This window comes from Myotis daubentonii, chromosome 12 (assembly GCF_963259705.1).
Source record: "Myotis daubentonii chromosome 12, mMyoDau2.1, whole genome shotgun sequence".
NCBI lineage: Eukaryota > Metazoa > Chordata > Mammalia > Chiroptera > Vespertilionidae > Myotis > Myotis daubentonii.
Genome location: NC_081851.1, coordinates 78,246,747 through 78,272,362, shown reverse-complemented (window position 1 = coordinate 78,272,362; position 25,616 = coordinate 78,246,747). Strand labels below are relative to the sequence as shown.

The 25,616-nt window shown below is 50.8% G+C and overlaps 1 protein-coding gene across 1 annotated transcript in view; it reads left to right on the top strand.

Annotated features, from left to right (window-relative positions):
• The window catches only part of TAF1B (TATA-box binding protein associated factor, RNA polymerase I subunit B), a 39,185-nt gene extending 13,985 nt beyond the window's left edge, over nt 1-25,200 (top strand). Inside the window, exons 8-15 of the mRNA XM_059660583.1 lie at nt 862-961; nt 13,722-13,869; nt 16,574-16,751; nt 17,312-17,358; nt 19,676-19,766; nt 21,372-21,442; nt 22,159-22,381; nt 24,752-25,200. Coding sequence (XP_059516566.1) covers nt 862-961; nt 13,722-13,869; nt 16,574-16,751; nt 17,312-17,358; nt 19,676-19,766; nt 21,372-21,442; nt 22,159-22,381; nt 24,752-24,953 — 1,060 coding nt within the window. The 3' untranslated portion in view covers nt 24,954-25,200. The remainder of the gene's footprint in view (nt 1-861; nt 962-13,721; nt 13,870-16,573; nt 16,752-17,311; nt 17,359-19,675; nt 19,767-21,371; nt 21,443-22,158; nt 22,382-24,751) is intronic.
• The last annotated feature ends 416 nt before the right edge of the window (nt 25,201-25,616 follow it).

The following is a 25,616-nucleotide window of genomic DNA, read 5'->3' as shown; positions in this document are numbered from 1 at the left end:
CCCTCTCCCTTCCTCCTCCCTCCTCCTCCCTCTCCTGACAGTGACTAGCCGGCTGCTGGGACTGGTCGACAGGGAAGCCTCACTGTGAAGTGGGGCTTAAGCCGCACTTTCAGTGAAATAGAGCCGGAGGCGGCTCTCAGACGTACTGGCGCTCGGGCAGAGGGAGGTCGGTGCCCAGCCCCAGAGCTCCGTGTGGTCGAGGAGGAGGGGGCCAGTGGCCGGAGTGAGCGATCTGGAGGAGTCGGAGGGTGGGGCCAGGGGCCTACAGGTCTTCGTTAGCCTAGTTAGGGGGTTGGATGCTTTTAACTGAGATATAATTCATACCCAATAAAACTCACCCTTTTCAATGACAGTCAGTGGTTTTTAGCGCATTTACAAGGCTGTGCAGCCATCTCTGTCTGTTTCCACAGCAAGGGACACGCATGCTCAGTAGGAGTGAGACAGTGAGGCCCTGGGAGATGAGCAGGAGAGGCAGACCCGGTCACTCGGGCAGCGGGAAGGTGGGCCCCAGGAAGGCACGGTGGGGCGGGGGCCGTGGCCACGGCTACGCTTCAGGAAGGAGCGGGGCTGGGCTGGGCGGCGGGGATAGAAGTGGAACCAGGCGAGTGGGTGCAGGAGAGGTTTTGCAGGTAGATGTGCTCAGTTCCAATGCAGTGCCTCTCACATCATCTGCGATGAAGAACCCCTTTGTTAAATTTCCAGTCTGGCACCAATGGAGACTTCTGAAAAATGTAATAAAATCATAAATAGAGACAGTGTTTCCTGGGACCTTGTCTTTGAAACACAGCATTTTCAACTCTTTTGATTACTTTGCTAAATCAGTACATATCTCTTATTGAAACTCTTTCTTTTTAAAAACAGCTTTGTTGAAGAGGGCCATATTCCTTATGTAAATGCTTTTGAGCGTTTTCCAGAAGAGATGAAATTGTATGGGCGTGACAAAGGAATCTTTGCTATAGAGGTAAGTTATTTTCTTTTTTTAGCTTTATGATCACGAATAAGACACAAGAATAGTATACAACTTTAAAAGTTCAATATAGAAACCGTTAAGTAATTTCAAATTTCCTAACAGGTGTTTTTTGTTATTGTTTGTAAACTATGTTGCTTTGGAGAAAGTTATTATCTTGTTTCAAGAGGCAGTATTGTCAGTCCTTTGCTCGCGTGAGTCCTGGATCTGTTCTCCGGTGTCCCCTGTGGAAGGGCTTCTGTCCTTTAATTATGAGTCTTCATCACTGTTTATACTACTCAAAGGTTATCCTCCCTCTTCCATCGTCAGAAGGCTTTCCGTTTACTAAACATTATTAAAATTCAGCAGTGTCTTCCATTTGCCCACTGATAGGCCTTCCTGGTCTTCACCACCGTCCGTGTTTGCAGTTTAACTTGAGAGACATTTGTGACCCTTATAAACCTGATCTGGTAATTATTTCACTTGACCCCGTTTGTGTACGAGCAGACACTCAGAAGCTGGAGTGTTTTGCCCGGGTCATGCGGTTGGTGGTCCCAGACTGGGAACTTTTGTACTCAGGCCTTATGCTCATTGCATCATCTTTTGCTCCGTTGCCTGTTGTTCTGCCTCCTCCTCACACGAGTTCTCCAGAACCCTCAGGTAGGGGCTGTGAAAATATAACTGGCACGTGCTGTTGAAGCACTGAGCCAGCAGGAAATGGAGCCACCATACAGAAGGTTGCAAGACGCTGAACATTTTACACCTGAGGTTGTTAAATACTAGCAGCATTCTGCATCGGACTAGAATATTGGTCACTGTGAATGGTTTAGAGAACATTAGATTTGTTCCTGAATTTGTGATGTAGAGAACCTTAGATTTGTAAACCAGGGGGCTCTACCCTCAGGACAACGTGAGCGAAGCAGCTCAGGTGACGGGGCCGCAGCGCTGGCCGGAGGTGGGCTCCCGGGGATGGTCCTGTTCCCTTCGACGCAGGAGAGAGAGGCAGTGCCCAGGGCTCGCCCTGGCCCGCCCGTGGGACGCGCGAGGAAGGAGGGTATAGCGGCAGCCCCTCTTGACCTGGAAAAACAAAAGATACATTAGTAGTGGGAGTGCTTGTTATGTACCAGGCCTGTTTCAAAGACTTTGTGAGCTCATTTGTTATTCATACCAACCCTCTGAAGTACGTAGTAGTATTGTCACCCCTGTGTTACAGACACAGACAGAGGTCCTAGGTACTTGCCTGGTGTTCTCACTCTGAGCGTAGTCTGGCATGGCTCGGGCAGCCCTAGTGTGGAAGGAGACAAAAATGAGGGACCATACCAAGCAATGAGACGGAGCAGGGAACAACGGGCAGGAATGGGAGGAGCCTGTTGGGGTCAAAAGGGGGCTCCAAACTGGTTACTGAAACCAAGATGTGGGCCTGTGGCAGTGATGGCAGCCAGGACAGAAAGCGGGGGGCGGAGGAGCCAGCTGGAGGGGGCTGGTTAGTAGGGACGGGGTGGGGGGGGGGATGCGTACCTGCATCTGCAGGAGGCACAGGCGGCTGGCTGGAGCAGCCTGCGGAAGGGTGCACCTTATGGAGGGCGGCTAGTCTACCTCTCGCCTGGGCAGGGCTGCAGTCTCTGACTTAAAGGACTGGGGACAGAGGACCCGTCTGCTCTTGCAGGCGGCACTCCAGGCCCCAGCTGCTTATCAGCAACGTGGTGGAACGTGGCTGGAGTCGGGGAGGAAGGCCCGGGTATCAGGTGCACCTGACCCTCAGGAGGCCGCTCACGTCTGGGAGGAGGTAGCACCAGCCCTGAGTTTTGGAACTAGCCGGACTCAAGGTCAGTTGGGTTTTCATCTTTTCTAATGGCATCCGTGTCAAGGCCACAGGAGTGTGGGCACTGCTGATACTGCCCTGAAACTGTCGCATTGAAGCTTTTCTTAGAAGAATTGGTTTTAAAGTCTGTATAATGCACTGATTAGTAATTTTAAACTTAGCTGCCAGAAATTGTCCACGGCCAGCCATCTGAGCCCTGTTTAAATGCTCTGCTCAGAGGAAAAGACACCTGGCTCAGTGACTCCAGGTGTCTGTCCATTTATTCCACTTTCCTAGAGGAACTAAGGGAACCGAGTTATCCTTTCTGTGTTAATTACCAGCTTAGTTTTGGTTAATAAGAAATTCTGTCTTTCCTCTGGCTCCCTCCCCCTCCTCGTCCCTCTCCCCTTCTCTCTCTCCTCTAAATCCCTCGTATATTCTTTATCTTACATCCTAATTGCCTGGGGTTTAACCTGATTTCTCAGAGCCATTCACCATTCAGTTGAGTACGTTGATAATTTGCTTGGTTGAGGTGATTTGTACACTTTTCTGGTGCCTAAAGGTATTACTTAGTTGTCTTTAACAGTGTTAAGCTTCTCAGGATGGACCCCAGCACTTTCAGTACAGCCATGGAGTATGAAGGCCGGGAGAAACGTAGAGAGTATTTAGTTTACTTTTCTCATTTTTCCAATAAGGAAACTGTCCTAACAAGAAATGTGAGTTGGGAATAAACAGACCTCTGCTTCATCAGGGTGCTAATGAGGATTATTTGCGATAATAGATTCAAAATGCAGGCATATCGCGGCTGGAAAAGCTTTTTCTCTAAGGTGGTGGGGATACAGGGGGTAACCAAGCTGCTTGGGGGAGAAAAATGTATCATTTTTGGAAGCAGAGTTTCATTTTAAAAGTCTATGAAAAGAAAATTAAACCTTTGTGCCCATTTCCAAATTTCCTCGAAGCAGATCCCAGGAAGCCTTCTCGTTATGCCATCTCATCATTTGATTCCCATCATTCAGCTTCTTGCGAAGTATAGTGCTTCCTGGACTCGGGTTATGTGCTTGGGATTGGTACCTGACCAGTAATTGCATTTTGGATGCAGACCTTTGGTTTCACTCTGTATATACGCTCCTGGACACTCACGTTTCTAAAAATGTGTTCTCTCGCCGAAACCGGTTTGGCTCAGTGGATAGAGCGTCGGCTTGCGGACTGAAGGGTCCCAGGTTCGATTCCGGTCAAGGGCATGTGCCTGGGTTGCGGGCACATCCCCAGTGGGAGATGTGCAGGAGGCGGCTGATCGATGTTTCTCTCTCATCGATGTTTCTGGCTCTCTATCTCTCTCCCTTCCGCTCTGTAAAAAATCAATAAAATATATTTAAAAATAAATAAATAAATAAATAAAAATGTGTTCTCTGTACCCTTTCCAATAGGAATGGGCCCCATTGTGGCCAATGTGTAATGACTGCAACCTGACAGGCGGGTGCAGAGTCCCGAGGCTGTGCTGTGCTAGCCGCACGGCGCGCGCTCTTCAGGGGCCTTGCCAGGCGCTCAGGGAGGCTGGGCACTGCCTTCCGCGGGCAGTGTGGTCAGGAGTGCCTGCAGCTGCTGTAGCCCCATGTATTTCTGGTGATGACTCAGGGTTCCAGCCTGAAATACTGTGTTCTCAGTAGCAGACCTAATCTAAACTGTTTATTGCCCCTCTTTGGGGCAATCACGGAGCCGCCCCACCCCCCATCGATCTCCGGGGCCCCCCTCTGCAGGCCGATCAATCGTGGGGGCATCCCCCCTGCCACCACCGCCCCCCCCCGCATCGATCGCTCTGCAGAGGATGGCCTGGGCCTCCCTCTGTGGGGCGATCATGGGGTGATGGTGGCCCCCTGACCAGTCGCATTGCACCCACCTTGGCTGGCCTGGCCACTGTGTGTCATAGCGTGGTCGTCCAGATGGTTGCTTTGCTGTTTGGTCGATTTGCATATTGCACTTTTATTATTATAGATATCTTTTTCCAGTCTTTTGTATTTAACCTAGGTCTTTATATTTAAAACTAGGGGCCCGGTGCACAAAATTCGTGCACTGGGTGTGGGGGTGGGGGGGAGTGTCCCTCAGCCCAGCCTGCCCCCTCTCACATACTGGGAGCCCTCAGGCGTTGACCCCCATCACCCTCCAATCGCAGGATCGGCCCCTTGCCCAGGCCTGACGCCTCTGCCAGAGGCGTCAGGCCTGGGCAGGGGACCCTCATTTCCCCCCATCACTGGTTCTGCCCCCAGCCCAGGCCTGATGCCTCTGGCCCAGGCATCAGGCCTGGGCAGGGGACCCCCAGACCCCTCCGATTGCTGGCTCTGCCCCTTACCCAGGCCTGACGCCTCCGCCAGAGGTGTCAGGCTTGGACAGGGGACCCCCATCTCCCCCCGATCACTGGCTCTGGCCCCCGCCCAGGCCTGATGCCTCGGCCAGAGGAGTTGACCCTCATCACCCTCCGATCACCAATCACCGGATTGGCCCCTTGACCAGGCCTGAGGCCTCCGGCAGTGGTGTCAGGCCTGAGCAGGGGACCCCCAGCTCCCCGCGGTTGCAGGCTCCGTCCCTGCCCAGGCCTAATGCCTCTGGCCTAGGCGTCCGGCCCGGGCAGCGGGGACCCGCAGCTGCAGCGGCCCTGCGATCGTGGGCTTCGCTTTAGGCCCAGGCAAGGGACCCCTAGCTCCTGGGACTGCCAGCTTCGACCGTGCCCAGCTCCCATCGCTGGCTCCACCCCTACTTCCTGCTATCACTGGCCAGGGTGGAAAAGGCACCTGATTCTCCGATCATGGCTGGGGGGCAGGGCAAAGGCGGCCCCAGGGCCGCCTTTGCCCTGCCCCCCAGCTCTTAGCTCCCCCCTGGGTTTCCAATCACTGTCAGTGGCAGGGGGCTTCTTCCTGCTTTCCCTTTCGCCTCCCTGCATTGTGCCTACATATGCAAATTAACCGCCATCTTGTTGGCAGTTAACTGCCAATCTTAGTTGGCAGTTAATTTGCATATAGCCCTGATTAGCCAATGAAAAGGGTATCGCTGTACGCCAATTACCATTTTTCTCTTTTATTAGTGTAGATGGGTATCTGGTAGATAATATGTAGTTAAGTCTTGATATTCTTTAACCAGTCTTATAATCTCTGCCTTTTAATTAAAGCGTTCAGGCATTTATATTTGATGGAATTCTAAAGTTGGTTGGGTTTACATCTACCATCTTAGTGTTATTTGTCCCATCTAGTCGTTACTCCTTTTTCTCCCTCTTTTCCTTCTTTCTTTTGAATTAAGATTTTTTGGTTTCATTTCTCTCCATTGTTGATTTGTTAATTACACCTCTGGTGCTCTGCCTGCGACTTACAGCCACGCAGCTTCCAGAGACTGTCTCCTCCGCTCAGCCAGACCCCTGGGCCCCTCACCCCTGTGCCAGCTTGGAATCCACCCCGGCAGTAAACGGCCCATTTGTTTGCTCAGAGATTAGCCCTGTGCTTCCTGCTGGCCAGGCCAGGAACTGTTATTTTATATGTTTTCTTCCAGTTCTCTGATTGTCAGTTTCTGATTGTCTATTTGGAAGTAGAGTCAATAGTCAGATTTTTTTCTTAAAGCCGAAAGTATCTCATTGCTCATTTATTATTGGGTTTTTAAAAAATTGCAATCTCTATTCATGAATATTGTCACTAGTCTAATCTTTGCTTTAAACATTTCCCCCAGCTGACCATGTTATTGGTTATGGGCTGTTGTTTACACAGAATTCTTTTCCTAGTAATAATTTCTTTTGTTGGCTGTTTCTAAGTTAATCTTGAGTGCGGGGACTGGGTAAAATAGGTGAGCAGTTTCTTACAGACATTGTGGTAGAAAGTACAGGCTGAAGAAATAATGTCCACCCTGGATTTTTCTGGGATGCCAGTTACATGTTGTGCCTTCGTAACAATAACCATTGCACTTTGCCCTTTTCACTTACATCTTGAAGAGTTTTTCTTTTTTTAAGTAAACTTTATTTTGGAAAAATTTTAGATTTACAGAAAAGTCGCAAAAATACAAACAATACAAAAAAGTACCAGGAACACCTATATGTCCTTTGCCCAGATTCAACTGTTGTTAACATTTCATCCCATGGGTACTCATTTTATTACATAGCTTACAGTATGTTACATGTATTCTTCTGTGTTTTTCAAGGTTTTAAAGGCAGCTAGAGGTGTTGTCTAAATAGAATTTCTGACCCAGAGGAGTAAAGGCAGTGTGTAATGCATGGGTTTATTTCTGTATGCCTTGCACCCCAATACTCTTTGAGAGTAGGGACCACATTTAATACTTCTTATCCATAGACCTGATGCAGTTCTGTACACATGGTCAGGACTCGGTCTGTGTTACTTGAAATGGCTAAAGAAAACAGGATACGTTTAAATACTTTATTTTTAGAAGATCGCAAATTTTGGGGGGAGCTTTCCCACGTAAGTAGGAAACTTCCAGACTGCTTCTGGTGTATTTATTATGTAACATATCGGGAGGCCATTAAGTAGTGGCATTTGATTGACAAAATAAAAAAGCATTCTATTGATATTTTAGTGATAAATATCTAAGTGATATAATTTCTGCTTATAAGCAAGGATATTAACAATGCAAATTATGGGTGTGTCAGTATCACTCATGAAAACCAGTGTGTGAAATAAATAATCTTATCAGTTAATTTGTGCTCTTTACCAATATACTGAACCCAGGAGTGAATTGCTTCGGTCAGAAAATGTCTGCGTGAGCTACACTGATTTGCTAAGTGAAACCAGTGTCTTAATGTGGATTGTCTGTGATTTGGTCTGATTCTGGGCCAGTACCTCCCAGTAGCTGGCATGCTCAGCCCAGTCCGCCCTCACCTCTGCTTCCAGGAGCAGAGTAGGGGCCAGGCTGGGTGCTAGTCCACGGGAGACTGAGTCATGACACAGGTGCATCGCTGCAAAGATAATCCCATAACCCTCCGAGACCAGATAAGACTTATTTGGGGGTTATCCGCTCTTCTGGATCCCAGCTCTCATCCCCGCAGCACAGATATGTGGGTTCAACCAAGTCCTGCAGCATCAGCAGAACAGTTGGAGAATAGAGGCCCTTAAGAAGGAGGACTTGCCCTGGCTGGTGTGGCTCAGTGGATAGAGCGGCAGCCTGTGGACTGGCGGGTCCCAGGTTCTATTCCGATCAGGGCACATGCCCCGGTTGCAGGCTCCATCCCCAGTAGGGGGCGTGCAGGAGGCAGCGATCAGTGATTCTCTCTCATCACTGATATTTCTATCTTTCCCTCTCCCTTCCTCTCTGAAATCAATACAAATATATTTTTAAAAAAAGGAGGAGTAGGACTCTGTGGGTTTTTCCTCGCTCTGATCCTGGGGCCAAACAAGTTCTTGTCTCCCATTCTGTTGGCAAGTCTTTTTTTTTTTTTTTTTTTTTTTTTTTTTTTTTTTTTTTTATGTGAACCTTCACCCCAGGATATTTTTCCATTGATTTTTAGGGAGAGTGAAAGAGGGAGGGAAAGACAGAGAGAAACATCTATTTGAGAGAAACACATCAATTGGTTGCCTCCAGCATGTGCCCCAACCAGGGCCCAGGACGGGGAGGAGCCTGCAACCAAGGTACATGCCCTTGACCGGAATTGAACCCGGGACCCTTTGGTTCACAGGCCGACGCTCTATCCACTGAGCCAAACTGGCTAGGTCTGTTGGCAATTCTTTATTGGCCATCAGTTCATACATTTGTGTGTGTTTTTTTTGTTTTGTTTTGTTTTTATTTTTTAAATATATTTTATTGATTTTTTTTACAGAGAGGAAAGGAGAGGGATAGAGAGTTAGAAACATCAATGAGAGAGAAACATCGATCAGCTGCCTCCTGCACACCCCACACTGGGGACATGCCCGCAACCAAGGTACATGCTCTTGACCGGAATCGAACCTGGGACCCTTCAGTCCACAGGCCGACGCTCTATCCACTGAGCCAAACCGGTCAGGGCTGTTCGTTGTTTTTTCAAATATATTTTATTGATTTTTTACAGAGAGGAAGGGAGAGGGATAGAGAGTCAGAAACATCGATGAGAGAGAAACATCGACCAGCCGCCTCCAGCACACCGCCCCTGGGGATGTGCTCTCAACCAAAGTACATGCCCTTGACCAGAATCGAACCTGGGAGTCCCCCAGTCCACAGGCCTATGCTCTAGCCACTGAGCCAAACCGGTCAGGGCCATACATTTGTGTTTATTCATAAGATGTGTCTGTGCAGCCGACACCATTTCTAAACTCACCCCCAGGACCAGGACTGTATTTCACAGAAAGCAATGTGCTCGCCGCAGACGCCCAGCAGACTAGACTTTGACATAGAAAAGTATTGTTTGTGACGACTGGTAGGTTTACAACCATTAAGATAATCCTAGCGGCTGGAAATGCGAGGCGCACTGCGGAGGTTCACAATGCGTGTGGAATTCATACCCTCCCTCCACACACAGCGCAGAGCAGAGCTTTGTCATCACTGCTGACCGGCTTTTCTTCCTTGTTGGCTGTGCTCTGGGACACAGAGTCTGGCTTTACGTTTGGATTAGCAGGTGCCGGTAGCATTAGCTTCTCAGTCGCATCTGCGCTGCAGAACAACAGTGAGTGAAGGGTGAGGCTCGCAGCGCTCACCTCTGACAGGCATTGCAGTCGGCTATCACAGGCCGCTGTTGTGCAACAGAAACTCCAGCGTGTCCTGACCTGTCCTAGGGCATTGCTTCACGAAGGAAAATAAACGCGCTGAAATATTTGTGAAATTCAATAAAAAGCTTTCCCAGCACTCGTTTCTAATGCGTGCGAGGACAATTCGTCGTAGCCTCGTGGTCTTTCGGAAAATGTAACCCTGTGGTTTTTCACTTTTGTAATGAAATGAATCTGTACCACTCAAGCCCAGTGTGTCATGTTTTCTGTATGGACGTACCCTTTGTTTTTTTGTTACATTTTTTTAATCCTCACCTGAGGATATTTTCCCACTGATTTTTAGAGAGAGTGGAAGAGAAAGGGAAAGACAGAGAAACATCCATGTGAGAGGAACATGGGTTGGTTGCCTCCTGCACGAGGTCCCACCAGGGCCCGGCTGGGGAGGAGCCTGCAACCGAGGTACGTGCCCTTGACCGGAATGGAACCCAGGACCTATGGTCCGCAGGCAGACGCTCTAACCACTGAGCCAAACCGGCTAGGGCTGTATGTACCCTGTAGACTCATCTTCAGCCTCAGCTAGAGTCCACAGTCCCTCCTGCCTGTCCCCTCGGTTTTCAGGGAAAAGGGGGGAGGTTCTCACGTTCAAATGACAGTTGATGTCATCGACAGGCAGCTTTTCCTCATCGCATGCTGTGCCTTTGCTCGCAGAAGTGCGTTCACTCTTCCACAGTGTGTTGAAACTTTTAAATGGAAACGCTTTTCGCTAACAAAGGACGCATTTTCTCCTTCCTTCCATGCCTCCGCGTTCTCCCGGGCCTGGCTCCCCGGCAGCTGTGCCTCCACCAGCAATGACAAAAGGTGCGATTGTTCTGGCGCTGGCGGCGGAGCTGGTGCGGAGTGTGTGTGGGCTGCTGGGACTGTTTTCCTTCTGTGTTTGGTTTTAGTTTGTTTTTGTTATTCCAGCAAGCCGAGCACACCTTAAAAAACAAGCCAGAAAAAGAGAGAGCGCTTTAAAGACCCTAAACCTTCATCCCCGTGGACTGTTCTTTCCATTAAGCTGCTCTGTTCGGATTTAAGTGGGCCCCTCTGTCCCGGTAAAAACAGCTGACGAGGCCCCCTCAGACCCGGGCCTGCATAGCGTGCGGAGATGGGGGTTTGTTTTCCTTTCGGCGGAGAGCGAAGCGCAGGGGCGGGCAGGGGTGCTAATTACGTTTGGTATTTCTCTTTGTGATTCCCAACTCCAGGTCGGTAGCCGTTCTGTCTGTCTTTTTTGTTTTTGTTTTTGACTTAATCTGAAGACAACCTCCTTTATCTGCCTTTGCCTCATCTGCTGTTTTATTTTTGACTCGAGTTTCTGGAGCATGGTACTGATTCGAAGCATCATTTTCTTCCAGCAAAAATCTTGTAGTTGTTCTGGTGGAAAGAACTGAACATCTGGTCTCTTTCGGGGACACCCTGCCTGTGCAGGCCCCAAATATCCAGTCACTGCTGGCGCCGAGGCTGGCCGGACACCGGTCTCTACCACAGACGCCGCCTTTCCTGCCACTGGCGCTGCTTCTGTCTTTTCAGCCTTGATTTGCTTCATTTTTGTATGTTCTCAACCCACAGACCAATTTCTAAACAGATCCTTTGGAGCAGGCCTCTGCCGTGGTCCCTGCAGTGTCTCCCAGTCCTTGCAGGAGGCCGTCCTGCCGTCACCCCTCCCGCTCCGCAGGGGGGGGGGGGGCTGGGAGTCCCCCCAGCACTGCTCCAGGATTTTGAATGTTGATCAACAACATTCTGATCTCTCTGAATGAGTAAAAAGAAAAGGTGTCACTGGTTCAGCCAGCCCCACCGAGGGCAGGCACGCTGCCAGGGTGACTCACTCCGCCCGGAGCAGTCTCGCCCAGGTGAAACTGGGTCCCTGCTGACAGACTGACGGGGAGAGGCCCGGAGGCCGTCAGTCACTTCCAGGATGAGTTTCGGACAGTCTCCCATGTGCTCACGTGTGGCTCTGTAGGTCACACTAGCTCCAGGGGTAGTTTGTGCAGCCTGTTAGGGTGACACTCGGACAGGCTGGAGGTCCTCCTGGGAGGAATCGAGGTGAGTGTCAGGGTAGCAGGTGTTCTCGCCCCCACACCTCCCTCCTGCCAGGCCCAGGAGGAGAAACCAGCTGATGGTTCCTTTCCTCCCGGCCTCCCACAGCATCGCACCCACCCCTGGAATGTGTGGGTGCAGCTCTGTCGTCAGGCTTGTGGGTAAACCATGAGAGGGTCTCCTCAGGCGGCAGGGACGAGGTTGGGAAACACTGTGCTTCATTTCACTTCGTTTATTTTGCGTGAGAATATCCTGGAGAGCTTGTCTAAACCCTGATTCTTAGACCCACTGTCAGGTTCTGCAGTAAGTCTGGTGTGGGGTCTAGGAATGTGTATTTGATTTTCTCTTGAATTTTCAGAGATAGTGGGAGGGAGGGAGGGAGGAAGGGAGGTAAGGAGGTAAGGGAGAGAGAGAGAAACATCTATTGGTTGCCTCCCACACCTGCCCCAACCAGGGCCAGGGATTGAACCTGCAACCCAGGTGCATGCCCTTGGCCAGGAATCAAACCCGCGACCCTTCCGTCTGAGGGCTGGCACTCTAACCACTGACCAACCCCAGCCAGGACAGAAGGCGCCTTTTTAACAAGCATCTTGCAAAGGATTCTGACAGAGAGGGTGCTTTGAGCAGGACAGACCAGTCTTATCTCTCTGCCTCTTATTTTTCCAGCTCGTTCCACAAAATATTTGAGGTAGAATTAGACTAATTAGCAGATAACCAAAGTCCAGTATAGAACAGATGCCATTCTACCTTGTTATCCCAGAATTCTGGTCGGCCTCTCATTCTTCTTAATCCATCAGAGATTCCCAGTGAAAATGTGGTGTGACTACCTGGCAGCTTCTATGAGGCCCTTCCCTATGCACGAACACATTTTCTAAAAGTCAAAATAAGATCATTCTAACGCAGTCATTAAGCGTTTGCTGTAATTATCGTGATAGTTTTCCATGTGTTAGAATCTTGTCAGAATTAGAGCCTGACTCGCCTCCCTGGGCAAGGCCAGTGGGACAGAAGCAAACAGGGTTCACTGTGGGCTGAGCCTCTAGAACAGCGCTGCGGACGGTGCTCTCGGCCTCTGCCAAGTTAGGTCCCTGCTGAGCGTGCAGGGCCGGCCCCCAGGAATCGGAGCCGATGTGCAGGGACAGTTGGGCCACCATTTCAGGTGATATCGGAGGCAGGAGGTGGCTGGTCCTCCTGGTGACTCCCTGGGACCGAAGTGGCGGGGCTTCCCTCAGCTGAGGCACTCGATCTGCCAGCCTCGGCCTGAGCGCCCAGTGTCCCCGGCACGGCCTCTGGGCAGAGAACCCTGAGCAGGGGGCCCAGCGCGTGCACACTGCTTTGTGCTCAGCGTGTTTGGTCTTGTGGGCAAGGCACTCGCTATACCTGATGCTGTATGTGTAATAGTTACAGTTTAATCATTGACTCCCCCCAGATGTATGCCTCTCTTGCTAAGATGTTTGTAGAATTTATGTACTTTGCATTTTTTACATCTTTAGCTTATAATTTTCCTTTAGGTGATGTTTAGCTTCCTTTTTTATACTTTCTTAAAATTGTGGTAAAATATACATGACATAGCAAACCATGTTGAAGTGTGCGGTTCAGTAGCATTAAATGCATTTACGTGGCGCCATCACCACCGTCCGCCTGCCGGCCTTCCCATCTTCCCAACGGGAGGCTCGGTGCGCCATGTCGGTCGCGTTCCTGTTTAAGGCCGACGCGTGGGCTGTGGTATGGACAGGCCCGTCTGGGGAGCCAGGCATTCCTGGACACTTCGCTGTTCACCTTTTGGCTCTCACGAGTCATGCTGCTGTGAACATGGGCTCCAGCATCCGTGTGAGTCCCGTGGAAGCACGTGAATGGGATGTAACGTGACCTCCACGTGTTAGCTGTGAGCTGGAAGGTTAGTGAGGCGGTGCCTGCGTTAGAGCGGCCTGACCACACTCACTCCACGGGGGTCCGACCCGCAGCGTCGTCTGCGCCCCGATTCTTCTGTGATTGGCAGGAAGTTAGGCTCTCGCCACATCGCCCAGGAAGAGTCTTATGAGCCAAATCGAACCTTAGTGCCCTTTTGATTCAGTGTTACTACCGTCTAAAGTGCTGAGCGAGGACAGTGGGATGTGTGCGTGTTCTCCCGCATGCTTTCCCCCACATCCCCAGCCTTGCTCAGTGAGGACACGAGACTTTAGGTCAGAAAACGCTGTAGCACTCACTCACGTGCGGAAACTGCTGCTGGACTTGGTTTCAGTCGTGGCCCGGCTACGAGGACGTCTACAGGCAGATGATTGGCGTCGCCACCTTCCTGGACCTGCCTCGCTTCCCGGCCATCACGGAGGACTGCTACCTCCACCCGAACATCCTGTGTCGGAAGTACTTGATGGAAGTCAACCTTCCCGGTAAGAAAGGCTATCGGTGGTGAGAAGCTTCTAGAACCCTGGTGAGCACAGTGGGGCGTCCTCGCAGGTCCCAGACCAGCAGCTCCACCCGGCAGAGCCGTCGCAACAGGAACTTCATTTCACAGCCCTTCCCAGGGCATCGCAGGCCACCTGGCCCAGCGGCAGGGCGCTGCTCGGGAGTGAGGGGCTCTGCGGGGCGAGGCTGTGCTGAGAGCACACAGTGGGTTGACAGTCAGTTCGCTGCGTGCAGGTAACGGGACAGACGCTTCCGGCGTGTTACCCGTGCCCGCTGCCCCCCAAGCAGCACTTCTTCATGTGCATGAAGCAGGATTATTGCATAAGGAACCCTAATTTTAAAAAAACCCAGAAGCTAATTTTTATTAGACGACATGTTTATGGTTTGGAAACCTAATGCTGCCTCCCGTCCCTAAAACAAGTGGCGCTCCAAGTGGCGCACGTGAGCTCGGGAGGCAGCCACACCGGACGCAGGGCCGCGTAGACGCGCTCACCGCCGGCACAGGCTGCCCGCAGAGTCCTTGAATTTCTGGCTGAACCAGAAATGTGAGTTCAGGACTTTTATTTTTAGGAGAAAATGTAAACGTGGGTGACTCTACTATTGCTTAGAGTATCAAAGTTGTGACCGAGTATATTTTTAATAGACAAGGAAAAGAAATATATGAGAAAAGCAGCTTGTGAAACTGTACAGTATTTTAATTATAATTTAAATATAATTAGTAACATATACACAAGTATAAACATTAAGTCTGTAATTTAAAAATATTTTTGAAGGAACAAAAATAATTTTAAGCTTTTTGTGTTACAATAAAATGTTTGTGATACAATAAAAAAGTGAAATGACCCAAATTACAAAATTATATATAACATCACTACAGCTACATAACATGAAAGTATTCATAAAAATATTAGGAGTAAATATGCCAGCTATTACAGTGCTATTCTAGGGTACGGTTATGCGTTTTCCTTCCTTCTACCTTCCCGTGTCTTATGAATGTCCTGTATTGAGGTTGTATTATTAGTAGTGGGGGAAACAACAAACAGATGACCTACAAATTAAGATGTGCTCCCCCTGCACCTCGGGGGTTAGAGTCTGAACTGTGGCCTTGGTTTGCACACCACCCATAGGATTGTAGGGAGACTCTAGGACAGCCGTGGGCAAACTACGGCCCGCGGGCCGGATCTGGCCCGTTTGAAATGAATAAAACTAAAAAAAAAAAAACGACCGTACCCTTTTATGTAATGATGTTTACTTTGAATTTATATTAGTTCACACAACCACTCCATCCATGCTTTTGTTCCGGCCCTCCGGTCTAGTTTAAGAACCCATTATGGCCCTCGAGTCAGAAAGTTTGCCCACCCCTGGACTAGGATGTTGGCGGCCCTCTCGCGGGTGCCCAGGAGCTGAGCGCAGTGCTCAGCTCGCTGCCAGCAGTGCCCGCCCCAGAGCCCGCCCGTGTGACCCGTGGTCTCGGAGCAGCCGGAGGTGTCCTCCAGCGCACACGCCCTGCTGAGTCAGCACTGGCTCCGCCGGCTCTGAATGAGCTCCCACCCATTTTCCGGTCCTGTTCCTCATACCGGGCTGGGTGCCGCTCCAGAGGGTTCCCGGCAGCTTTCACCGTCCTGTGTGCATCTTGTGGGGAAGTTGAGCATTTCCCGCACTGCCACGTGCAGAGCCTCACTGACATGAGAGCTAGCAAGGCTCCGGGCCTGGCCGGCGGGTGGCAGAGGACACGCTGGCACCCGGTCTTCACGTCCCAGAGCCAGTGTCCACCACGCTGCGCTCTGGGTCAGAGCCCGCACGCCTCAGTTTCCCCCGCTCTTCCTTTCCCATGATTTCTTCCATTTTCTTTTCTTTCTTTTTAATCTTCACCCAAGGATATTTGTTTTCCATTGATTTTCAGAGAGAGTAGAAAGGAGGAGGGGAGAGAGAGGGGGAGAGAGAGAGAGAGACATTGATGTGAGAGACACGTCGAATGGTTGCCTCCTGCATGCGCCCCAACCCGGGGCTGGGCACTGAACCTGCAATCAGGAACATGCCCTTGACCTGGAATCAGACCCGAGACCCTTGGGTGCACAGGCTGACGCCCCAGCCCTGAGCCCTGCTGGCCAGGGCCCATTTGCCTTTTTATTACTCTGTACTTTTGGTAAGAGAAGCAGTTGAAGATATTAATTTAAAATAAAGTAGCCGAAACTGGTTTGGCTTAGTGGATAGAGCGTCGGCCTGCGGACTGAGGGGTCCCAGGTTCGATTCCGGTCAAGGGCATGTACCTGGGTTGCGGGCATATCCCCAGTGGGAGATGTGCAGGAGGCAGCTGATCGATGTTTCTCTCTCATCGATGTTTCTAACTCTCTATCTCTCTCCCTTCCTCTCTGTAAAAAATCAATAAAATATATTTAAAAAAATAAATAAATAAAATAAAATAAAGTAAATAGTTTTCAAGAAATGTCATTCTTTATAATAATAACATGGCTCCCATTTCTAAATTATGTGAGAAGAGACTGTGCTTCTATAACCCAAGCATGAGCCCTGACCGGGAATCAAACCGTGACCTCCTGGCCCAGAGGTCAATGTGCAACCACTGAGCCACACTGGCCGGGCAGCACGGTGTTTGAAGATAAAGCTCGTTGTCTAGACACACACGTTAGTGTTTTTGTTATTCCTATTGCACTGTCTTTCCTTCCACAGACGAGATGTACGATTTCACCTGCCAGGTGGTGAAGATGGCTGGCGTCGGAGAGGCGGACTTCCTGACATTCGACCCCATAGCCAGGAAGGGAAGGACCGTGAAGTACGATGTGCAGGCGGTGGCCGTCATTGTGACAGTGTTGAAGCTGCTCTTCTTGTTGGATGACAACGTAGAGTGGTGAGTGTGTCGGTTGTCTCGGGGAGACTGCTGCTGTACCTCATCGGAGTGAACGCCATGCGCTCCCCGTGGAGAGCGAGCTCGGCGGCTCTGGGCAAGGGCCGGCAGCAGCACTTCCTCCTGACGCCGGAGGGACGCGGCGGTTGGCAAGTGTCATCCTGACTTCGTGCGTGTGTGTTTTTAGTACGTTTCTTGTATCGTGTTTTATTTCTAGTTTCTGGGTAGATACACGTTTCTCATTGTTCCACTGGCTCCTTCCTGAGTGTTAGCCTTCACAGTCCTAGAGAATCATTCCCCCTCCATCTGCATGCCTGCGGCTCCTGGCACCGTGCGTCTCAGATCCTTTGGGGAAGTAAAGGAACTGTAAAATGAGACCCTCCCGGAGACCAGCAGGGAGTGGCAGCACTTGTGGTGTCCTCCCCCTGTGTCAGGGAGGGCCTCTCCACTGAAGTCGCCTCAGTGTCAAGGACTGCGTGTACTTTTCTTTCCGAAGAATTCAAAATTTCACTCTTCAGATGAGGGATTTCTACATAAACTGACTTGTCTGTTGGTGTCTCCAGGTCTTTGTCTGCTATTGCTGAGACATACAACGAAGAGAACAAAGAAGGTACTTGCTTTTTTTATCAGTCACATTCAAAGATAAGCAGCGGGTTAAAAGATCAATCAATGTGGGGATTTACTGTACCGGATTCTGTTTTCACACAGTTATCTGCTTATAGCTCTCGGCTACCAAGAACGTCCGTGCCCTCCTACTGTGTGCAAAGGCCAGCTCGCAGCCACGCCGGGCAGTGACCTCCGGGCAGCGTTATGGCTGGGCCGCTGTTCCGATGCCTTCAGCCTTTGCTCACTCTGGTTCTCCTACCTGAAGTGCTCTTCCCTTTTCCCCCCTTTCCCCCAGCCCCCCAGGCCCCAGCCCTGGCAAGTCCCTCTGCACTCTTCAAGGTGCACTGGAACACTGTCTCTTCTCACCTGCTCCCCATCCCCTTTTCCAAATCAGGACCAATCGCTCCTGCCACAGCCACTCCCGCCCAACTTCCATTAGATGTTTAGCCCATTGAATGACCGCCCGTGGACTGAGCACGTCTGTCCCTAGTAGATTGTCCGTATTTGTAAAGTGCGTGGAAGCCCGTTTGACTTACAATAGGCACTACATACATCACAGCAGACAAGTAGGTGGGGAGCGGCGAGAGGGCGGGGCCATCTCCTTCCTACTGTTTTAGAAGAAACGGATCTGTGCTCCCTCCATGGTGACTGGCCGAAGAGACTCAGTAACGTGATAAATACGCGAACTCTTACACGCAATTCCAGTTCCTCAGTGTCCTCACTAGGATTCATGTGGGTTGTCCTTCCTGAATTCTCAGTGTTATTGAGGAATAGCTGACGTATAAGACATTGAAAGTGAACATTTGTGCTTTGATGCATGTCCATGTCAAAGGCTTCCTGCCGTCCAGTCAGCTAACACACTCATGCCCGCACGTATGTAACGTGTGTGTGTGTGTGTGTGTGTGAAAACATTGAAGTTTAACTTTCTTAGCAAATGTCAACTATACCGTACAGTGTTATCAACTGCTGTCACTGCCTTTCTGTCGTCGGATCCTCAGTCCTTGTTCATGTTAGAGCTGGAAGTCTGTGCCTGTGGCCAGCTGTCCCGATCCCCCGCCCCAGCCCCGGCGACCACATCTCTCTTCCTACGAGCTTCACTTCCTAAGGTTCCACGTGCGTGGCCCTTGGTGTGTGTGACTCCAGAGCACACGCAAGTGCTTCGCTCAGCGGCCGCCTCACGTTGGTCCCGCACAGATTGAGGGTGGCTGTGGCCAGGCCGGCTCCTGGCGCCCTCCCGGCTGTAGGGTCGCCCCAGCCTGTGGAGCCGAGTGGAGCAGGCGGAGCACGCGAACATGTTACCTCCTCTGACCCGGAGCCTGAGCTGTCAGCGGGCAGGGTCATCTCCATTCTTCTGCTCTGGTGCCCACCGTCCCTATGTCATCAGTGAACTTGCCCTTAGAGAAGCTGTGACTGCTTAGGGTCTGTTGGCAGGTGTCCCTCTGTCTGTAGCTCTTTGCTAGTTGCCGCTCCCCGGTGGCTGTGTGGCCTCCAAGGCCCTGTGGGATTGAGAGATGACCATTTAGGCCAGTTGAAAAGAATTGTAACTAGACCTGGAGGGAGACTGTCTTCATGAGAGAACATGGAAAACTAGACGTACGCAGCCTTTTCCTCCTCCTGTCAGCCTTCCTTCCCTCTACCTCCCTCACGCGGATCTCTTTTCTGCTTTTCCTTTCCTTTCCTTTCCCCTCCCTGCTCGTCCCACCCCCCAGGTAGAGTGAATAGAGAGCGCTGGGTGGCCGAGCTGGACTCCATGCAGCCCGATAGCTCTAACCTTGACATCCGAAACACGCCAGCTGTGCGGGGCGGCCCGCTTGCCCACTTACCCCGAAGCTCTGGGTTTGGAATCGGAGTAGGGAGAACGGGAGTGGGAGCTGATGAAACCCGAGGCTCTGGATTCAGCTGTTGTCGTGCCCTTCCACACACGGAGCGGCCATCAGTCCCTTCCTCATGTGGCCTCCGACACAGGGCAGCTGTGTGCCAGGCCCTGCTGGGCGCTGGGCTGGGAGGAAGAAGCCTGGTGGGGAGTGGAAACGGAATATGTCTTGTGTCCTCAGGGAGGTGGGAGTCCAATCTGCGAGAAGCAGACACACAAAGGGCAGCTTCCATGGCATCTAGTTGGGGCTGTGACATCGGTAGAAACTCAGAGGAGGGGTGACTGTTGCTCAGGACTCGAGTAGAATCCAGAACATGGACTCCATCCGTCATTTCCAAGAGCTGTTGTAGAGGTGTTTAATTATGCCAGCGAATGGAGATTCAGATGAATAATGTATATTATTATAATGTGACTAATTTGATTATCATGCTTTTTTTTTTTTTTTCAGATAAGCCATGTTTTGATTTCAGAAAATGGTACCAAGTTATGAAGAAGTCTTTTGATGAGAAAAAACAAAAATGGGAGGAAGCCAGGGCAAAGTACGTCATCTCTGCTAGTTTTAGATTCACCTACTTCTTTCCAAGTCTGTTACTTTACATTTGGAAGATGAAGGGTCATCAGTATAGATTCATCAGCATTGTCACGCTTCTGTTCTGGAAATATTAGCTGCTATTTTCTAATAACCTTTTTCTTTAATTGGAAAGTTCTCCTAAAATAGAGATCCCTCCAAAAGACAACAAAGGGAAGCCAAAGGGCCTCTGCTTCAGGCTGTCTCCCTGGCGTTGAACTCTGTGCCGAGGAGGGTCCCTGTGGTGAAGGGGAGAGAGCCTGCGCGCTGGGGGCCCTGCCTGTGGGCAGCCTCGCTCTGTGCCCGCGGGCAAGTTACTGAACCCGTGGTCTCCGTGCACGGGGATTGAGTTTGCTCGTACATGAACCTCTGTTTCTGACTCTCTATTCCTCGCCAGCTTTTTTGGGTAGAAAACCCACAGATATTTCTTGAGTGTCTACTAGCCAGACACTTCGTCAGCCTGGGTAGGAACTGCTTCCTACAGCGGTGCAGGGTTACGGCACGGCCTTGGCTTTTCCTCACAACAGCCCGTGAAGGTGGGCAGACTTGGAGATGAGTCTCTTGGTTTGTTCATTTATCCGTCCAGTCAGTCCTCACCAGACGCTTAAATGAGTCCTCACCACGCGCCGTTCCCGCCAGCCTGGGGGCCCGGGAAGGAGACGGGCTCTGCCTTTGGAACTCCAGCATCTGTCACATGTGACGCCTGCGGTCACGCGTGGAGGTGGCAGAGCCCGGCCCCTGCCTGCTGCCACGCTGTCTCAGAGGAAGAGCGTGGCCTGGGCGCGAAGGAGGCAGGTCTCTTCCTGCTGTGAATCGGGAGACCCGTCCACCGTAGGGAAGAGCTCGGAATGGAGCCTGTCGCCCCGGCCTCCTGCCTGGGCTGCCCCCCACCCGGGAGGGCCCACATGCCCTGGGTCTCTGCTCTGCAGGGGACGCTGTGTGTATTTGGGGGAGCACTGCGGTCCCTCCACTTTACAGCGGCACCGCCCTGGCCGGCTGTCTAGGTGCGAGGGTGAGCTCAGGGGCTGGTAGGACTGTGTCTGCTGGAACCCAGACCCCCCCTCCTCCTCACCAGGGTCAGCTTGGCCTCCAGGCGTCTGTGCATCCGAATCAGAACCACTGACTTCACCCCCCGCTCAGGGCCAGTGGCTTCACTCCCTGGGATGGGCAGCGGGCACTTCCTGGCGCGGGACCGCCTCCACTCTGCGTGTGGTTGGGAGGCTGGGGTCTCTGGCCCTGGAGGCTCTTGGGGGGAGCACAGCTGGGGTCTCTGGCCCTGGAGGCTCTTGGGGGGAGCACAGCTGGGGTCTCTGGCCCTGGAGGCTCTTGGGGGGAGCACAGCTGGGGTCTCTGGCCCTGGAGGCTCTTGGGAGGAGCACAGCTGCTGGGGCTTGTTCTGTGCACCGAGCGGGGCGCTTTCACTCTGCAGGGCGTCGCTCTGCAGCCTGTGTCAGGGGGCGCCTGAGGCAGAGCTTTCACCCCGAAGGGCAGGCGTTGCAGGCCCTCCTCAGAGCCGCTCTCTGGCGGGGTGCGGCCCTTTCTCCTCCTGCTCCAGCGGTGTTTCTGCCCCGCACAGGTTCGTGTGGAAAAGCAAGAAGCCACTCTACCACTCGCCCATCGACAGATCAGTGGTGTATAAGCGAAGGGGTGAGCCGCCTTTTCTCTCATTAATGCCTGGGTCCTGGCTGGGAAAGTGAGTGCGAGACATTCTTCTTGGGATCCCGGGGCCACATCACCCCCCCCCAAAGGACCCCGGGGCCACATCACCCCCCACCCCCCAAAGGACCCCGGGACCACATCACCCCCCCCCAAAGGACCCCGGGGCCACATCACCCCCCCCAAAGGACCCCGGGGCCACATCACCCCCCCCAAAGGACCCCGGGGCCACATCACCCCCCCCAAAGGACCCCGGGGCCACATCACCCCCCCCCAAAGGACCCCGGGGCCACATCACCCCCCCCAAAGGACCCCGGGGCCACATCACCCCCCCCCAAAGGACCCCGGGGCCACATCACCCCCCCCCCCGCCCCCTCAGGAAATCCCCCAGGAAGCTACTTCCCCAAATAGCAGAGGCTCCCGCCAAATCTCAACACTCTTCCTATGGCTTCCAGAACTCTGTGTGGAGAATTGCCCCAGGTTGTCTTACCCATAAATGTGGTAAAACATATAGAATAAAATTTACCATCTCAGCCTTTTTAAGACGTTCCCCTACACCCCTCACCCACTTTCAGTTTCCCCTAATGTTATTGACGATGCGTCTGTCATACTGAGAAACCAGCATTGGCGCCTTACTATCAAGTGAACTACAGATTTTATTGGAATTTAACATTAGTTTTATTTCTTTCCTTTTCCTCCATTTCCAGAGATGGTGGTGAATCTACAAAAACAGTTTAGCACACTGGTTGACTCAACACCAACTGCTCCAAAAAACAGCCCTTCAAGTTTTCAGTTCAACTGGACTGAAGCAGTCACCGGAGGAACCTGTTTCCATGGGCACAGCCTCCAGGGCATCCTGTACAAGAAAGGCCAGTCAGTGACGACCATGAACTCACTCTACTGGCTCAGTACACAGAAATTCTGTAAAAGGTGGGTGGGACTCGCGGAAGTAAAGGATCGAAAACACGATAAGATCTCTAGTTTTCCCTGAAGGAGTATTTTTTTCTAATTAAAAAAGTCACATATAGCCCGGCCAGCATGGCTCAGTGGTTGAGCGTTGGCCTATGACCCAGGAGGTCATGGTTCGATTCCCGGTCAGGGCACATGCCTGAGTTGTGGGCTTGATCCCCAGTGTGGGTCGTGCAGGAGGAAGCCGATCAATGATTCTCTCTCATCATTGATGTTTCTATCTCTCTCCCTCTTCTTTCATCTCTTAAATCAATACATACATATATTTTTTAAAAAAATTTTTTTTAAATAAAAATGTTTTTTAAAAAACCATGTCCTTGGCTAAGGATTTAAAAAAAAATTGATTTCAGAGAGGAAGGAATAGGGAAAGAGAAACATCAATGATGAGAGAGAATCACTGATCAGCTGCCTCCTGCACGCCCCAAACCGGGGATCGAGCCCACAACCCAAGCATGTGCCCTGACCGGAAATAGAACTGTGACCTCCTGGTTCCTAGGTCAATAGAACTGTGACCTCCTGGTTCCTAGGTCAGTGCTCAACCACTGAGCCACACCAGCCGGGCTAAGAATAATATATATATACTAGGGGCCCGGTGCACGAAATTCGTGCACTGGGTGTGTGTGGGCGGGGGGGGGGGAGTGTCCCTCAGCCCAGCCTGCCCCCTCTCACATACTGGGAGCCCTCAGGCGTTGACCCCCATCACCCTCCAATCGCAGGATTGGCCCCTTGCCCCGGCCTGATGCCTCTGGCCTAGGCGTCCGGCCCGGGCAGCGGGGACCCACAGCTGCAGCGGCCCCTCGATCGTGGGCTTCTCTTTAGGCCCAGGCAAGGGGCCCCTAGCTCCTGGGACTGCCAGCTTCGACCGTGTCCAGCACCCATCGCTGGCTCCACCCCTACTTCCTGCTATCACTGGCCAGGGCGGCAAAGGCACCTGATTCTCCGATTATGGCTGGGGGGCAGGGCAAAGGCGGCCCCAGGGCCGCCTATGCCCTGCCCCCAGCTCTTAGCTCCCCCCTGGGTTTCCGATCACTGTCAGTGGCAGGGGGCTTCTTCCTGCTTTCCCTTTCTCCTCCCTGCATTGTGCCTACATATGCAAATTAACCGCCATCTTGTTGACAGTTAACTGCCAATCTTAGTTGGCAGTTAATTTGCATATAGCCCTGATTAGCCAATGAAAAGGGTATCGTCGTACGCCAATTACCATTTTTCTCTTTTATTAGTGTTGATTAAATATATATATTTATATATATATATATTTTATTGATTTTTTACAGAGAGGAAGGGAGAGGGATAGAGAGTTAGAAACATCGATGAGTAAGAAACATCGATCAGCTGCCTCCTGTGCACCCCCTACTGGGGATGTGCCCGCAACCCAGGTACATGCCCTTAACTGGAATCGAACCTGGGACCCTTCAGTCCACAGGCCGACGCTCTAGCCACTGAGCCAAACCGGTTAGGGCAAAATATATATTTTTAAAGCAAAGCCATAATACCATGACCAGACATAACATAAACTAATAACAATTCCTTCATATTATCAAACATGCAGTCACTTTTAGATTTTCCCAATTGTTGTGTACTTTTTTAAATAACCCAGAATCCAAATGAGAGCCATACGTTGGATGTGGCTGAGATATCCCTTAAGGGGTTTAGTTGGTAAATTCCTCCTTTATCTCCTCTGGCCCCTTGCGTTTTACTGGCTGAGTAATGCAGTCATGAGTTCTGCACAACTTCCCGCACCATATAGATGGTGTCACGGTCCCGTGTCCCCGGACTGCCCGCCTCGGGACAGAGGTAGAGATCGCGATTTGAATGAGAGATGTGGTGGTGGGTAGAGGTTTTATTAGATGCAGGGTCTGCTGCTTTAGAATAAGTGGAGCTGCTGTGTAGACTCTTCCTGTGATACGCACAGGACTGGAGCTCCCTCATCAAGTCTGTGCCTTAGTTTGAGTGCGAGTGGGGGAGTATTTGCTTTCTTTGGTTTGTTTTAAAAATGGGTCCAGAATCTCTCCCTTCTGCTTTGGTTACCTTGATCCTGGTAAGAAGTGGGGGATCCTGGGAAGGAGGGGCAGTGCCCCAACCAGGAGCGGGAAGAGCTGGCTCCAGCACCGCCTGTGTGTCCCTGGCGTGAGGCCAGGGGCAGGGCCACAGCTCTTCCCTTGGCAAAATTAAGGAGTTTTACCAAATTGTTCTAAGTTTCCTTTCAATTCAGATGACTATTTTAAGCCTAAACATATCTACTTGTTCAATTATTTGGGAGCTGTTCAGGGGGTAGAGGCATGCTTTCCAGGTGGCCATGGAAAGATAACATCTTCCTTTGCTTCCTTCCAGCTACTGTAAACATGTGACAACCTATGAAGAATCCAATTTCTCACTGACTTACCAGTTTATAATCAATCTCTTCTCCTTCCTGCTAAGAATAAAGACCTACTCCCTCCATGAAGAAGTGAGCTTAATTGAAAAGAGACTTTTTAAAAAAAAATACAGTACAGCAAAAACAAAATCTTCAAGATCCAGGAAAGTGAGAAAATGAGAAAAATAAAATAGAAACTTCCTAGGGAAAATATTTTAATAGTGACAATAATGTCAAATAGTAATGTAACATTCCAGAGAAGTGTGGAAAATATAATTTTTTTGGCCTATATATCCATACATAGATATGCATACCTATAGTACATCTATGTGTCGATTGTGCTTATGAAGTGTATATAAATGAGCTTTGAGTTTATTTTTTTAATTAAAAGTATTTTTGAGAAAATTAAAAAGCAATGTTACATAAATGGTATCCAGGTATTTCTATTCATTGTATTTGAGAGCTGAATTTGCTTTTTAAGCTAGATCGCTTCCTTACTCTCTATGTCCCAAAGGAAATCCCAGATGGATCAAAGGTCACAACACTCTCATCGTTTATAAGTATTAGGAGAAAACAAGTCCGAAGGCTTTGGTGATCTTGGGACAGTGAAGGACTTCCTAAGCCTGAAAACCAGAGGCAGAAGGCAAGATTGATCATGTGACTACAGTCAAAGGCAAGTGGGAAACTGGGAAGAGAAATTGGTAGCGTTTGAAGGAATGATTTCCTGAATGGATCAATAATCCTTTTAAAGCACTAGCGGTGTGACAGGCTGAGCAGGAGATATGAAAAAAGGTAACAGGAAGCCCAGCCTCACGCCTGCTCCAGAGACACGCTACCTGACGG